We start from the raw sequence: 16402 nt of genomic DNA on the forward strand, positions 1-16402 counted from the left end.
TTAAAATTTAAAAATTTGATTTTAGTTATGACTACTAATTAATTGAAATTAAAAAGTTATAAAATAATCTTTTACATAAAAAAGGAATACTTTTGTAAATTTATCACTTCGGCGTGCTTACATTTATAATAAACCAGTAGTAAACCGAACGGATCACAGAATTCAAGAATTACCAATTCATATTATACTAATGTACCATGTTCGCATCAAAATATTTTAAATTATTTATAGCGTCTATAATACTATCTGCCTCAACACAGATGACAATACGTTATCATAAAATCAATTTCCAATAACTATGTTGTTGCAAGCATACTGACGTCAAATTATGTAATAATAAGTATTTCGTTATTTCCCGTGTGAGTGCCCAAGTATTATTATTTAATCATGTTTGTGCAAATGAAATTACACAGAAACCTAAGGGATTAAGATTTTAATGATCAAAATTAGACAGCAAACCTGTTACTTACACCCAGTGAGTGTCATTACGTAAAAATTGTTAAATCTTAAAACTTCTGAACATTAATTTTGGTTTATTTATTTATAATAGGGTTGATATTTTTAAATTTTACATTGCTAGAAATAACGCCATCTATCATCGAAGAAAATAATTCCAATGAAAATTCTTGTTTCTGGTCAAATACAATTTTTCTAGATTCACAAGGCACTATACTTCTTATAGTTAGGAAAATATATTTACTTAAAATTTATCTTACGTTTAATACTTAGCTTTACACACACATATATTGTCTGTTTTATGTATAATTATTATATACAACTTTACATTTGTACAATTTTAATGTTCTATAATTTATTAACATAATTTTTATTTCTTTTAACTGTCGTTTGCACTGCTCTTTTGCTATTATAAATTTCATTAAAATAATCTTATTTTGGCAAAAATATACGAGCATTTTTAAAGAACTACGAAATTTTGTTTTGAAAAATAAGATTGAAGCGTTAATCGTTGTCGAGAAATGTTTCTATTTATCGTCAACACAATAAATTATATATCACCGTGTACTTTATCGATACCTATAAATTATGTTCCTAAATTAGTTTTTAACATCATCAATTTTTCAAATTATAGTGATAATAAAATATAATGGTAAATACTAACGCTGTAGCCAAATATTCGATATGTAAGTGACATATTGTTCAAATCGGTGATTCGTAAAATTAGCGAAAAGAATTTAGGTGAATTAATAAAAGATATTTAAATTTTCATTGCTGTATATTTGAAGATCTTGTACACTACAATTGAGTCACATTCAAAACAATTTCAAATACAGATTGAAAATGTCTTATTAGCAACTGAATACGCAATATATCTATGTACTTAAACAATGATCATTATTAGTCACACTTTTGTAAATTTATTTATTCTTAAGTTGATAGTACCTGTTTCAATAACGTCAAGTATCAAGAAGACGTAAAGATCTGTGGGAGACCGCTGCGACAATTTGTTCGCAAGATTTGATTTTGTTTGTTTGACTAGCGCTGGTCTTGGATGCGTTTCTGTTTTGTTACTACTTACCACGAGATGGTGCAAACATATAAAGAAAAAAGCTCATTATAAAGTTAGTACATTATATTTTTAATATTGTACTTTGGGCGCGAATACGTTAAGAGTTAAATTTATTTTATAATTTCACTTGAAATTACTGCTATTTCAATTATGAGTAAGAATTTTTTTGAACATGTACATTTTGCTACTTAGTACACTATAAAGCCATACATTTTTTTAATTTACTCATATGAAACAGTCCATTACTCACATAATTAAAAATTAATACATATACATGAAATGTATAGCCAACCTACAATAACATACATTTGATCAAAATTTATCGTTTTAATTACTAAATATATAGGAGGTAAATGATGTTAGAGTACACCTAACTTTTTTACATGGTTCATACTTTCCTGGAGAAAAATGTTCAAATAATCGTTTAAAACAAATACATCTGACAGATATTGTGAAGAGAAAAAAAAAAACATATTTTCCAAAAAAGTAAGAGAAAAGAAGTAATATTATAATAAATACATATATGTGTTTATGAAATATAAACAATTAACTTTTACATAAGTGTACAGTGAAAATTCAATCCATAAGTACCAAATATAATTGAAAACAAAAATTACTTTTGCAACTATTTATAGCCACTTTATTGAACCGGGCTAAAAATATTATTATAGATATATTTAGATCTGTAAGTGTTTAGTTTGAAGAATTACTTTCATTATTAGGGAGCTTGGTTGATTTTTTCTTGTTATATGCATAATATATATAGTCTGTTTTAAGCAGCCGTTCTGTTTTTATTTCAAAAGTTACTTTTATAACTATTGACATCCAGCTTAAGATTACATTCATGATTATACTATTATTGATGAACTGGATTATTCAAAATCGTGTAAAAAATATTTGGGTGTACTCAATCGACAAAATATTTTTCCATTTGTGTTTCTTTTTTAATATTCATACCTGTAAATGAAGAAAGTACACAATATAATTGTAACATGTGATTACTTCACTATTAATAGCGTACAGGCTACTCATTTAATACTAGATAAGCGGTAAAAAAATATTTTGTAAACCAAATTAATTTTAGCTATGTTAATGAAGATTACAATATTATGGTCCTAAACCCGTTCAAATCCCTGAAATAATTAATGCATTGTTAAAAAATTATATGATGAAATGAACCATGGCTATTGAAATGTTTACATATTTTTTGTACAATTGAAAATGCAGAATTACACAATTACTATTAATAATCACCGAAACCATAACAATTTTTAGTAAAATATAACAATCAATCTTTTGTAAGTTAAACATATTTAAACAAATTGGATTTTTATATTATTTCCTAAGGACAGACTTTTTAAACATGCAGTTTGAGACTAAGGTAACGTGAGATTTCATTAGGTTCTATTTAGATATTATGGCAAATAGGTAATTTAGTCATAAAATTAACATTAAAAATGCTACTTAATAGAAACATTGCTGCAAACTTGATTTAACTATAAATGTATGTTCAATACAATTAATTTTTGGTACATAATAACTACAGCAAGCATTGAAAAACTAATTACTGTCTACATTTAAAGTTCTAATCTTACAACTTTTCTGTTTTTATTAAATTCTTACAATGTTCGAAATTATTTTTCGGCAATATTTAAAGTTAAAACAGGAATTTTAAAAAAAATTATTATTAACAGAAATTGAATATTCGGAATTTTACAGCATTGGCCTGGAAAGAACTTTTATAGGTTTACTTTTGTATTTTTAATACAAAATATTTCAAACATTCTACTAAACTTTTTTCGTTTGGCCAAATGAAAGGTAATATCTGCTTATGCGACTGCTACGACAAATTAAACCTGCTTTTGGGAAAATACACATCTCTTGTAATTCTATCTATTCGTACTTTATTATAGCCGCCTCTATAGCTTCGCAGCCAATATGCATCAGATTATTCGATTTCTGCAAATGTTCATTACAAATGCCCAAATATATTTTGTGCTGTATGAAAAATACGTCATATGTAAATAACACTGCATTCTATTTAGGTTAAATTACAATCTGTTACATGTAGGACTTATTTTAAACATTGTAGGCATAATGTTACATTGTTTGTTAAAAAAATAATAAATATACCAATCGATAATTTATATCTTAGATCATTTGATTGTATATACCTTTTTTCTGAATTTTAAGATACGAAAAAATAATGTGTTCAAATATCATTCAGATATTTTCTATTAAACCTTACCTCCTACTTCCAAGATTCCCCCATCACAGCATATAGCTCACTATACTTTACATTGTAAAATATTTTTGTAAAACAATGAAGTATTTATTACATTATAAATTCAAATATTAAGCGTATATAGATGAATCGTTCCAAAACTTTGCACTTTTTTATATGATCACCTTTCTATTTGTTAGAATTGTTTATGAGACGGATTTTATGAATTATTGTATGTTTTTCTAAGTTCATTAAATACGATTATATATTTATATTTAAAATACAACTAGAGAAGAATATGAACACATAACATACCTCATGGCAGAGTCCTAAGTTCTTCACGATAGAATAAACGTGATAAGTTTTCTTATGTTCAAATGCCATAAATCCTTATAATTATAAAATTAGTATATATCTTTTTCTTCCTACTAATATAGTCATGCATGGATTTTTCTTGTTAATTACCAGTAACATAGACGCAGATTAGAATAACATTTGCCGGTTTTTTTAAACAGCTATTGATTTAAATATCACTGCAACTATTTCCTAAGTGCTTCCACAGAACAATTATATGTTGTCTTATTTTTTATTACATGTAATATAGAATCTTATAGTTACAGAAGAATTATCTAAGCATGTTAGTATAGTGTTATGTAACTTTGCGGTGATTATTCAAGACAATAAAACATTAAGAGCTTGATTTTAACATTTAGATTCTTATAATGTCAGACAATTCAGTTTTTCCACTTCTTCATTAAAAACATTTCGTTTCGAATATATTCCCAAATTTATTTGTTCCGATCTCAACTATGAAGATGAATGAAAGAATTTTGAGAAATCTGGATTCAATACCCATATGGAAGGTTACTTTCCTTGAATCATTCCTCGGTCTAATTCAGTCGGAGACCACAACATGGAGACCGTTTCAGTGAAGTAAACAGCCTGGACCCAAATGTACGATGAGCTTCGTGAAAGGAGACCTGTAACAAAATGGATTTTTGAAAATTTAGCGAATGAAACCCATAGCTTACAAATGCTCATTTGTACTTTTTTTTTAAATCTAGCAATGGAAGCTTCCTTATGCCCGATCAAATGCAGGGTTTAAACCAATTATATTCGAAATTATAAACATATTAAAATAATAACAAGTTATTGAAATGGAACAAAAAGATCCGACGAAGTGAGGTAACAGGTTAGGTAGGTGGCAAATTGAAGTGGCAGTGAGTAGATAAGCCACGGGGCACTCATGGCAAATAGCCGCTGGGGCCTAAAGGTTTTGGAATGGAGATAACAGACTGACAATTGCGCTGCGCAAGAGGTCTGACCTCAGGATACGTTCGAAGAGGCTTAATGCAGGCCGCTTTAAACCGGTCCTATTGGGAAATGTGCGACGGACGCCAAAATCCAACAGTGGACGTCCTGTGGCTGAAATGAGTATACACCATATAAGTGAGCAGTTTCAGTAAAAGTATCAACTTTTTAGGATACTTTACCACTGCAAGGCGTAGGCCTTACTCAAAGACTGCTAATATGACCGGTCAACTACTCGCATCTTTAATTAAGTCGGATGCCCTACCTACGCTGCGTTTGCCGGCTCATGGTCGCCACTCGTGGATCCTTCGGCTGTTAGACAGCCATCGGTTGCACTTAAAAATATAGTTATTTTATTTCTATCTCATAATGATGATTGATATAAAAATAAAGTCAAATATTAAATAGAACTAACAAAAAGAGATAGGAGGAGATAGCTTCATTGATAGTACAAGCAAAGTCGGAGAGATGGTAGGGAGAGAATTTTTTTTAGTTTAGTTGTAAACAAATCCCACGTGTAGGCATGCGGCGTGCGGCGAAATCGGGCGCCACTAGAGCCGCTCTCATATGATGTTGCAGCAGCGGCAGTACCGCGGCCTCGCGCCTCCTCCAGCCACCGGCGGCGTCACGGGCGCGAAGTACGCGTGCACCTTTATGTTGGGCAAATGGCTCTGTAAACAAATAAATTGACAAGTAAATAAACGTGCGTTATTTCCGAAATCATTTTTTCCAGATTTTGCAGGTAAATTCTGGTTTTACTAATTAGGCATTGCAGCACAGATTACTATTATTAGTAATTATGGTAGTGTAAGTGAAGGTGTGTCTAAATGATAGGCGACAATTTAGTATTCAAACTAATTTTAACCTTTTAAGTGCCATGAGGACCGCCGGCTACCTCACGATACCCAACGATAGGTGCCGTGAGGGCCGCCGGCTACCTCACAATTTTTCATCTGTACATCTAAGGAATATTTTTTTTTCCGACCCTCCGGTAATTATTAGCTTCATTAGGCACCTAGCAACTGGATCACGGGATGGTTTATGATTTGCAGCATGTTTTAGAAGCGGTTACCATGGGTGCCAATGAGACCGCGGGCGGCCTCACTTTTTATATAAAATTTACATAAGAATATGTATATAGAAACCTTTCTTTGTATTGAATTTACAATTTATTCATATTTCAAAGCTGGCTTTAAAAACCTATCGTGTTTTCTGTGTTACAAAAACGTGACCCGCCGGCGACCTCATGGCACTCCGAGTATTCTGTTGCCTTTAAGTGCCATGAAGGTCGCCGGCGGTCTCAGTACATAATGATATACATAATGTGTTATATTCATTCATAGAATGTAAAGATCCCAAATTTTCACACAAACAACACTTGATATTTCCATTTGGCACCTGGGGAAGTCATGGCCAAAACAGCTTGGCAGTTAGAAGGTTAATGGAAAGAAAATCTTAATACGTCTTACACAATGGCAGCGTCGTCGTGAAAGTCAGAGCTATACTTCCGCATACATCTATCTCTTTCATACAGGCGTGGTTTAGATATCATCTTACACACCGTTTACCAATTATAACATTACTACATTTAATAAAAAAAATTGTCCTACATGTATGTATATGTATATGTATGTATATCTAATAAATTTTGAAAAATGTACTGTATTAGATTTTCCAATGGAGATTATGACGCTGAACTAATAATACGGAGAATGTAAATGCCTAGAATTTAAGTAAAATGGTTAAAGAAAGTATGTTTTTGATCCTCTCACTCTACATGAGGGTTCCACAAAAGCACCAGTGAAACTATCGTGTCTATGTCTTTATCATATTTTAATAAAATGTAAATTCTGAATGTACCTCGTACAAGATAGGATACATATTCGAGATGTGGTATTGTAACACTGAGGAGGAAATTGGTAGTGAACACTGATGACAAGATTAGTAAGAGAAGTATTAGATTGATTGCATTTATTTGTCATTAATTTATTTAGTCTTAAAATAATTGTGTTTTATTACGTATTTTTGGTTAGTGCTAGTGGATTGAGATTTGTAATCGTAAATCGCGGATTCGATTTCTGGGATACGATCTTATATAATCCACACTTTGTGCATTAATTATATAGGATTGCCACACTACAAACAAGTTTGGCATAGTTAGCATCGTCCTTTGTGTACCATAACACCGCACTGCGATCGCCAACCTGCCTGGCAAGCCTTGGCGATTATGGTATTTTTCCGTGTTTTTGTGAATGAAAAATAAATACGTAATTTAAAACTTTTTTTAATTTAAAAATTTCACATACCCTTAGTTTTCGTATCGCATTCTTTGTTACCATCTGACAGTCATACAATTCAATAAGCTGCAGGTTATGACACGAAGTTAAATGCTCTAAAGCCCCATCAGTCACCAAGGGGCAATTATCTAAACCTGAAAATATAATTACACATATCAACAGTTGTAATAGCTTGATTATGTATTATATCATAAATATATGTAATATATAATAATTGATATATAATCGAATTAAGTTTGAATCTTACAAATTAATCTATTTTAAAAATAATATTTCTTGCATAATAGGCATTGAACAAATATATACACAATATACAATTATTTACCTAAAACGGTAAGATGCTCTGCGGCACATGGAGACATAGACAACTGTTTAATTCCATAGTCGGTTATCAATTCACAGTGGGAGAGTGTCTGAAAAGAAATAAAATTATTGCTTTATTCATAAATATCTTCTTTAAAATTAACTACTGCAGTTTTTATTAATTTATTTGTTAGTGATTTTAATGTTAATAAACATTACTTGAATATGACTTTATTACCGACACTTAATCCTTAATTAACAGTAGATACTTTAATTTGACATGAATTATAATTTTATACCTTATCTGTAACAAGTTTGTTTTTCAGGTTGGCCTTCAACAAAGGTCTTCTTTAATTGCTAATATATATATTAGCATGGTTGATATCACATTAAACATTTTTAAATTTGACTTAAAATGAGCAAACAATTTTAATAGAACGTGTGCAAAAATGCTTGCTTGAATAATAAATATATTTTCAATTTGAATATGTGTCAATTGGACTATCTTTTTAAAATCTTACAAATGTTTGGTTTGTCTCCCTATGTTTGTTTTATTGTAAAATAGGTACCATTCCATTACTTGTCTCGTTCAGTCAATCAAATATATTATTATACATGTGCGATAATTTAGATAATATTGCTGAAATCTGTCTTTATGTGATTTTTAAATTGAAAAACTACTAACCAACTTCTCAAGTCTCGGGCAACCCATTGATAGATGAACCAATGTTGTGTCTGTTATCAGAACACATTCCTCTAGATCCATACGCTCGAGCATCCTGCAATTCTGTGTCAAATAAACAAATGGACGTCTAAGAATCAGTTAAAAAGGCCATAATTTATGAATAAAAAGTATTGTATAAAAAACTTATAGTCATAAATCTGTAACTAAAATATAGTCATTTAATGTTATTTTCTTCTTTTGCACCACCATGCATGTGAGCAACAGTTAAAGAAAGTATATATATACATATATATATATATATATATACCTACAAAAACCTGTATTTTTCGTTTAAATTAATAAGAGTTCTTGGACTAAGTCAAAGTCTTTTAAGTCTTCAATGTTTGGTTTGTCTACCTTTATTTATTTAACTATTATGTGTTCGTCCACTCAATAACTATATTATTATACACGAACGCTAACTGTATATCACCTTTCCTCATTATATATAAGTAAATTGTTGCTTATAATTTTTTAAAAGATATAGTGAATTAAGATACACAATATACTTTACATTTAATGTTTGGACAGTTAATAATTAATCAAACACATATCAAACTTATGATGTCATATTCGTAGCCAGATTAAAAATGCCGTGAAGGACATTTTGCATCCAAGGTGTAATGAATCTTACCCTTGCAAGCGCCTGGAAGCCTGCGTCAGTGAGCTGGCTGCACTGTGCCAGCTCCAAAGTGACGAGGGCAGGACAATGAGCTGCGACAGCCGCCAGGGCTGCGTCCGTCAGCCTAGTACAGCCAGACACGCATAATCGGCGCATACCACCACCCAGCTTCGATATCGATTCGTCCGTCAGGTTCTGGATAATTAAATATATTATAAAAAATTTCTTTTGAAAATGCTTGCAAATTCCTTTTGAAACATCTCTCTCTTAGCTCATGCATTTTAGGGGAATAACCTAATTAAATTTTATTGTTTAAAAACAAAACTTTTGAAAATAGAATGTTATAAAATAATTTTGTCGTTATAGAAAAAATCCAAATATTTTCCTTGGAGATACAACTTGCGCCCACAAAAAATACTGTCTGTATTAATACCTACTTTTAATAATTCCTGTCGTTTCTCTTAAGCTCTATCTATTGTCAATTTAAAAATACATTACTAATACACTGTTTCTAGGGATAGGATCTAGAAAGAGAATAAATATCAAAAGGATACAAAGTATGGTAGTAATTGAAATGTATTATTGAAAATATTATTACTGATAATAGACAAATTATACTCACATCACAACCCTGTACATTGAGGACTTCTAAATCTGGACAATGAGTGGCTAGACTTGACACGGCTTTGTCGTTCACATTTTTGCAGCCTAATAAAATATAACATGTACATGCATATGTTTTTATTATGTATAACTTTTTTCTGTATATCTATATATATGATAATAATTAATCGCTAAATGTGTTATTTGTTGAAGCACGAGGAAAGTTCTCATCAAGATAAAAACAAAAAATAATAAAAAAATAACTTTTCCCTTCCTATACAAACTGCAAGTGTTTGGATGTGATCTATTTAAATTGTGTATCTCATAACACGTATAATCTTAAATTTTAAATTGTGCATCTCATAGCACATATAATCACGTTATTAGACTTGTGCTAAATGTAAAATTTATTTCGTATTTGTTTCTTAATTGTAATTTAATAAGACATTTAATAAATAAATCATGAGATCACTATGTATTAAATTATTATCTGTTTACCGAACTTTGTCATTTCAATAACTTTTTACAGTATGAAGTCTGCCGGGGCAGTATGTAATAATATTGATTTATATTTTTTTTACATCAATATATGTCTTAGTTTAATTTTTCATTAATTTAACCGCATACATTGATTCAATGAAAAGATTTGTTCAATTAATGTATATTGGAGATATGTTAAACAAAAATCTGTTAAAAAGAGCCAAAACAACAATGTGCTAATATCATTAACCTGGCAGTGGTATTGAAATATTTTTGTTTTTTAATTTTAAATTATTTCATTACAATATTTATACACTTACCTATACAAATAAAGCTCTTCAATTTAGGGCAACCTCTAGCCAAGGCTTCAACACCATTATCCGTAATTGATTTGCACCACGACACATTTACATGTGTCAATAACTGAAAAAAAAAATTGTTAGAAATATAAATCATTAAATGAAACTTATTTTTACATGTTACCTGACCATATCCACTTAAAATAATCTATGTGATAATACTAAAATTATTAATTTCTTTGTTTTTATTTTATGTAAAACCTAATAAGCCTCAAATTAGTTTACTGACAGCCTCTTATAACTATTATAAATATGAACGAAAAATTACGGTTGCATCAAATAAGCCATAACAAAATTTAATGACAGTTATGATACAAAGGTGGAACGCCAATAATTATATAAAGACCTTAAAACTTTTTTCAAGATATTTTTATTCAAGTAGGCACTTTTGAATGGTCGATTATTTTACCACCGACTCTTGATCTGTTGAGAAGAGCCCAACTAGAAACTCAACAGTTGTTGTTTTTAAATAAAATTTATCAATTATTTACGTGTTCATTATAATATCGACCATGTAAATGAGTCAACAAAACCGTCTCACAAATTCTGATCAACTAAAAACTGTTGAATGTTATAATAAAATTTATTTAATAGTATACTTTAAATTTATGGTACAAAACTAGGAAACTGAAGGTCTGATATATCTTGTGGAACTTTATCTTGCATGCATAACCATAAAAAATTAAACTTTTTGAAGACGAAATGAAACGAGTTTATTTTTATATCTTGTAATTATCATAAGTATATTGGTGTTTTTCATATAAGATTTTAAATTATACCACAGTAATCATATATTATTAAAGATGTACTTTAAAAAATATTACACGAAAAAGGCTATATTACACTAATATATGCAAGTTTTAATTTGTATAAATTACAATATGGTTCTTACATAATAAATTAATATTTAAAACATACAGAAAATGTGGACTACCCCATTTGAGAATATACCAATCTCACTCAATTTATCCAAAATTCAAATGTTCATAAAACTGTATATTATATAGGTGTGTCATGATTCAAGCCTAAATCAGGTCATAGGGCAAGTAGTGACAAACTGCAGAAAATCAATATTTTTTAAAATTAAACATTAATAAATATTCTTTTCTTTTTTTCAAAATTATGTCATTGTGGTATGATTTTTTGTCTAAAAGATAAAAAAGGGAACACATACAGTAACAAAAGCGTAAAAAATTAAAGAAACAAGTAGAATATAAAGGCATATTGGCTTATAGTAAAAGGAAGACCATTACTAAGTGCATTAATATTATTAATATTTTTAAATGGTAGTCATTTTAAAAATACGTGATATAGGTATCTTCACATTTGTAGCACATCCTGCGTAATAAATAAAAACAATCTTAATAAAGTTTTCCCAAAAGTGTTGTGCTTTACATTTGTACTAATTAAAATTGTGTATAAAATCAGACACACTGTCACATTTACAGTTGGATCAGTCATTTTATCAATTCTTTCTCAAATTTGAACAAAGCAGTGTTTTGGTCCTAGTTTTTCATTGCAGATATAGGAATCTCAATGATAAACAACAATCCAATTCACAGACAAAAAAAACAGACAGATAAACACAGACTACAATTAAATCTATATCTAACTAAATTTACCCAAAAATGAGAGGAAAGTTGCTTAGTTACGAACCAAAACCATTGTTGCAAGATACAAAGCTAAAATTGAATATGTGCTTATTATATACTAATTGTAGACCAAAGAGACCATTTTTGATACTATAGGGGGACCAGAAAGTAATGACTCTTTCTTAAGTTGAATTCACACGAAAACAATTTTAACAAGTTTTTATTCCTAATCAATATATTCACTATCATTATCAACAACCTATTGCTGGATTGCCTATCTGGAATACAAATTTTCAATGCCAGAGCGACATGATGTCGCTCGATATGTCGACAGAAGCAACATTGCTTTCAAATCCCCTTAATAAAATTATAAGTATGAATTTTAAATCTTTTAATGAGACTATTTTTTTTTTTAAATGTATATCCCTTCATCTTAGTTAACACTCATATTTATAAAGTTAAACAAAGTATTGAAAGTATAACAAAATCAACTCACAGGACAACCGTCTGAAAGAGCTTTTAAAGAAATATCCGACATAGTTGAACAGGAGTCAAGATTTATTCTGGAAAAAAAATATAACAGAATATGGTAAGTAATCGATTTGTCAATGTTTTATATTACTAACTCATGCCATATAAATATCTATGTATAAGTAATCAATGTAGATAAAGGCAGCAAGTAAAAAGAAAACATTAAAAATACACAGACAGAGCAAATAGAATCAGTCCCGGCAAGTGGTAGAGTAAACATAAACAATCACATTAAAGTATGAGAATGTGGTCACACTGTGCAATCAACAATCCTTAGCTTGTAGTCGCTTATTAATAATAAAGTACTTTATTTTCGGGTAAATTCGGTTTTATAACTGAAAACTGACACTGAGCAAATAAAAATATAAAGTGAATATGCACATTGTACCTTTGCAATTTACTGCACCTTCTGCCAAGAGCTTGACATGTTTGATCAGTTAATTTTTTGCATTTGTTCAGATTTAAGTCTTCTATGTTTGGGCAGGACTGGAAAATGATAAAATACTGTTTAAAAACATTTTTATCTAAAATTGTAAACATATGAAAATGATGATTTGAGAAAAAGTCCTTAATATTTATATATAGAGCACAAGAAACAATAAAAAAATTGCTAAAACTGCAGTTTGTTGGAAAAACAGGGAAATTCGCAAAAGCATCAGTGAAACCAATGCATGTTCTACACATTTTTGTACACCTACAAAACCTGGTTTTTAAATCTTGTACAAGGCAAAAGAAAGACGCATTTTAGATGGTTTTGACACCAAATGTAACGAGTCATGTAGACAGCATACCCTACTAATTCTTCTATCAAAGAATCTAATGAAGAGTATTGTATGGAGGAGGGAGCATAGAAAATCTGAAGAGACCAAAAAAGGTAAAAAGGGCTAGAGGATAGTTACATACATTTTAGGCTGATACAATTGCAAAAGGTTACAACAGCACTGCTCCCATAAAACTTTCAGAAAAAGACAAGCTTTCAGACAAAGGTAGAACTATGCAATTTGTGAAATCTAGTACAGTTTAAATAAAAATAAAAAAATATTATACATGGATTCATTCTTCTCATTACTTTATGTAAAAGTACTCTTACCTGTGCAAGTGTTTTCATAGAGCCATCTGCTATACTTTCACATCCACGTAGTGATAGCTGCCGAAGGAATCCTCCACATCTTCGTGATATATTTTCTATTACAGGTCCCTTTAAATATTTATTAGTAATTATTATAATTAAACATTAAATCATAATAAAGCACTTGTATTTGAAAAAATCCAAAATTATGCAAATTTTTACCTCTACATCTCTCTGAAAGTCAAACAAGTCTATCCTCTGCCAGTTGGAGCCATCCAAAGCCAATATGTTCCATAGTTTTGATACCTATGATACAACAAATAGTCAAGGTCATCAGTAAGTTAATGTAAAAGGTGGTTAATTCAATGACCAAGATGAAGACTATATATTCCATGTATGAAGAAAAACATTGGCAATAAGAAAAGAAATTCCTTTTCACAAATTAAAATTTGTATTATGTCCCATTGCATTCTCATTAATCATTAACACTTCATTGGGTTTCCTTAAAAAGGCATAAATAGTTATAGAGGTTGTCCTTGCAGATGGAATGTTTAGATGATAGTGAAGATGTTTTGCATAGATTATATAAATTTTTAGTTGTGATAAATGTAGTCAAAATGTTTTAAATAAATTAGGTTGTGTAATATTACACAAGATATAACAATACACCAAAACATTGCAATTTATTTGTAATACATTTAGTTCGACCTCACTAGAAATTAATCCTACACATTAAATAAATGTCATATTAATTCAGAAAAGAAAATTAAAAATCTTTACAAGTAACTGTCTCATTTTTCTTTAAAAAATTGATATAATCCACTACTTTATTACAATAAGTTCTTTAAGCAATTAAAATTTTAAATATAACTCACATATTTGTATACAGAAAGGATTTTTATGAGTAAGTTTCAAATTCAGGTTTGATAAAATTTACAGCAATAAGTTTTTATCTTATGTAAATAAATAATTACAAATTAATTAAAGTACAAACTGTACCTGTGCACAACGGCAGAGAGAAACCACATCCAAGTATGATAATATCCGAAGAAGCAACTCCTTTGGAAGTTTCCTGTTAATATGATTTTCATCTTCACTGGAAAATCGTGCTATCTGTAATAAGATTTTTTAAAATAAATTTTACATGTAATATTAGCATACTTTAAACATAACTCAATAATTTTTATATGAAAAATTGTTGTAATGTCATTACACAATTATTATAGGCATATTTAAAAGTATGCTATTTAGATTTACTGTAATAAAATAAACCCATACTCTTGATTCCTTTTCCTTGATTCCCTTAATAACTATTGCTACCTTTGATTGTGCTGTATCACTCCTATTATTAAAAATAATAAACAATTGAAAATTCAACAAGTTGGCAAATAATATTAATAAATGAAATTGCTATTTGTGATAATGAAGTTTCAAATAATATGAAAGAATAACTAATTAGTTTATCACCACTTAAAAATAAAAATAATATGTAATAGAACCAAACAAGATATTTTGGATAAATTTTGTTTGTATTCAGGTTTTTCAAGATTAAATATGTAACTAAACTAACATTTATGATAAAATATTCGAAGTGAAATCTATAAAAAAATTAGAGATAAATGTGTGATGTATAAAATCATTATCTACAAATCTAATTCACATGGCATATTCTATTTAGTAGACCAATTAAGATTTTCACAAATCGTCGAGATAACGGTATAAAACATTATCCGAGTTGATTGCTCGTTCGAACAGAGGTCAATACACTAAACAACAAAGAAATAACATGTACTTACATATTTTACGCAAAAATATTTATAAAATCTTTCAATAACATTACGATGTTTTACGTATATAATGCGATGTTATTTTAATATTGATAAAGCTACGTAAATAACCATTTTATTGAAAACAGACTAATATTATTTACCATATTTCTTTTCTATTAATCCGCTAAAAACTAATATTTATGAGAATCATATAGATATGAATGTCCCAAAAGTGATAAAGTCAATTTTAGCTTAAAGTTCTTTGTTCTCCGGTGCTTTAAACTTCTTTTACTGTACATGTCAGCTGTTTCAATCAAAATGAAAACAAACAAATATGTAAATCAATGAGACTTACCTCAAATTTATTCCTGCCGGAATACGACATATTCGGGTACGGTGTCACTTTAGCCACAGCGCCAAATTGTATTGATACACTGGTTATAAAAATGAAACACTGACACTACGTGACGCGCAAGAGGACGGCTTAAAATTAAGATTTTCTAAATCCACAATGGCCGGAGCCGATTTTCGTTCTTAGACTTCAGGTACGTTCAGAATTGTAAACATGAAGTTACAGTTATCCGTATATATTTTCTTCTGTCACAATAATTTAAACATAGTCGATGTTTCCTATTATTTTTTACTAATATATTAAATGTAACAATTATTTTTTTGTTAAATATATACGGTTTAGTCGTGTGTTTTGAACACACTCGGAAAACGTCTGATGCACTTGTCAATAAACAAACTCAATATGCGACGCCATCTGTTTAAAACTGTAATTTTCTGAAAATAAACTTCTGCAATGCAGCTGCGCTTTTTTTACTGTATTTATAAGTTATAGGTTTTTGATTGGAATAAATATATACGGAAAGTCTATTATAGATGCAAAGTTAGAATATTTATGCATTATAATTGATGATATTACCGCGAAAAACGGGCGTGCAACATTCGTGATTGGGTAATAATTTTGAGATAGACTGTCCACTA

The 16402-nt window shown here is 29.4% G+C and overlaps 1 protein-coding gene across 1 annotated transcript; it reads right to left on the bottom strand.

Moving 5' to 3' along the window:
- Window positions 1-1235: 1235 nt before the first annotated feature.
- Window positions 1236-15940, bottom strand: LOC137923101 (F-box/LRR-repeat protein 20). The gene is made up of 14 exons (XM_068766237.1): window positions 15768-15940; window positions 14643-14756; window positions 13866-13949; window positions 13665-13772; window positions 12963-13060; window positions 12540-12606; window positions 10413-10515; window positions 9632-9717; window positions 9022-9204; window positions 8349-8450; window positions 7686-7773; window positions 7370-7494; window positions 5579-5734; window positions 1236-4732 (listed from the first exon to the last, which is right to left on the bottom strand). Exons 1-13 carry the CDS (start codon window positions 15795-15797, stop codon window positions 5627-5629), a joined length of 1296 nt encoding a protein of 431 aa, XP_068622338.1. The 5' UTR covers window positions 15798-15940; the 3' UTR covers window positions 1236-4732; window positions 5579-5626.
- Window positions 15941-16402: the final 462 nt, after the last annotated feature.

Source organism: Battus philenor, unplaced genomic scaffold (genome assembly GCF_028537555.1).
Source record: "Battus philenor isolate CCGP_79_NKW_IND1 unplaced genomic scaffold, ilBatPhil1.0.hap1 SCAF_20, whole genome shotgun sequence".
Lineage (NCBI taxonomy): Eukaryota > Metazoa > Arthropoda > Insecta > Lepidoptera > Papilionidae > Battus > Battus philenor.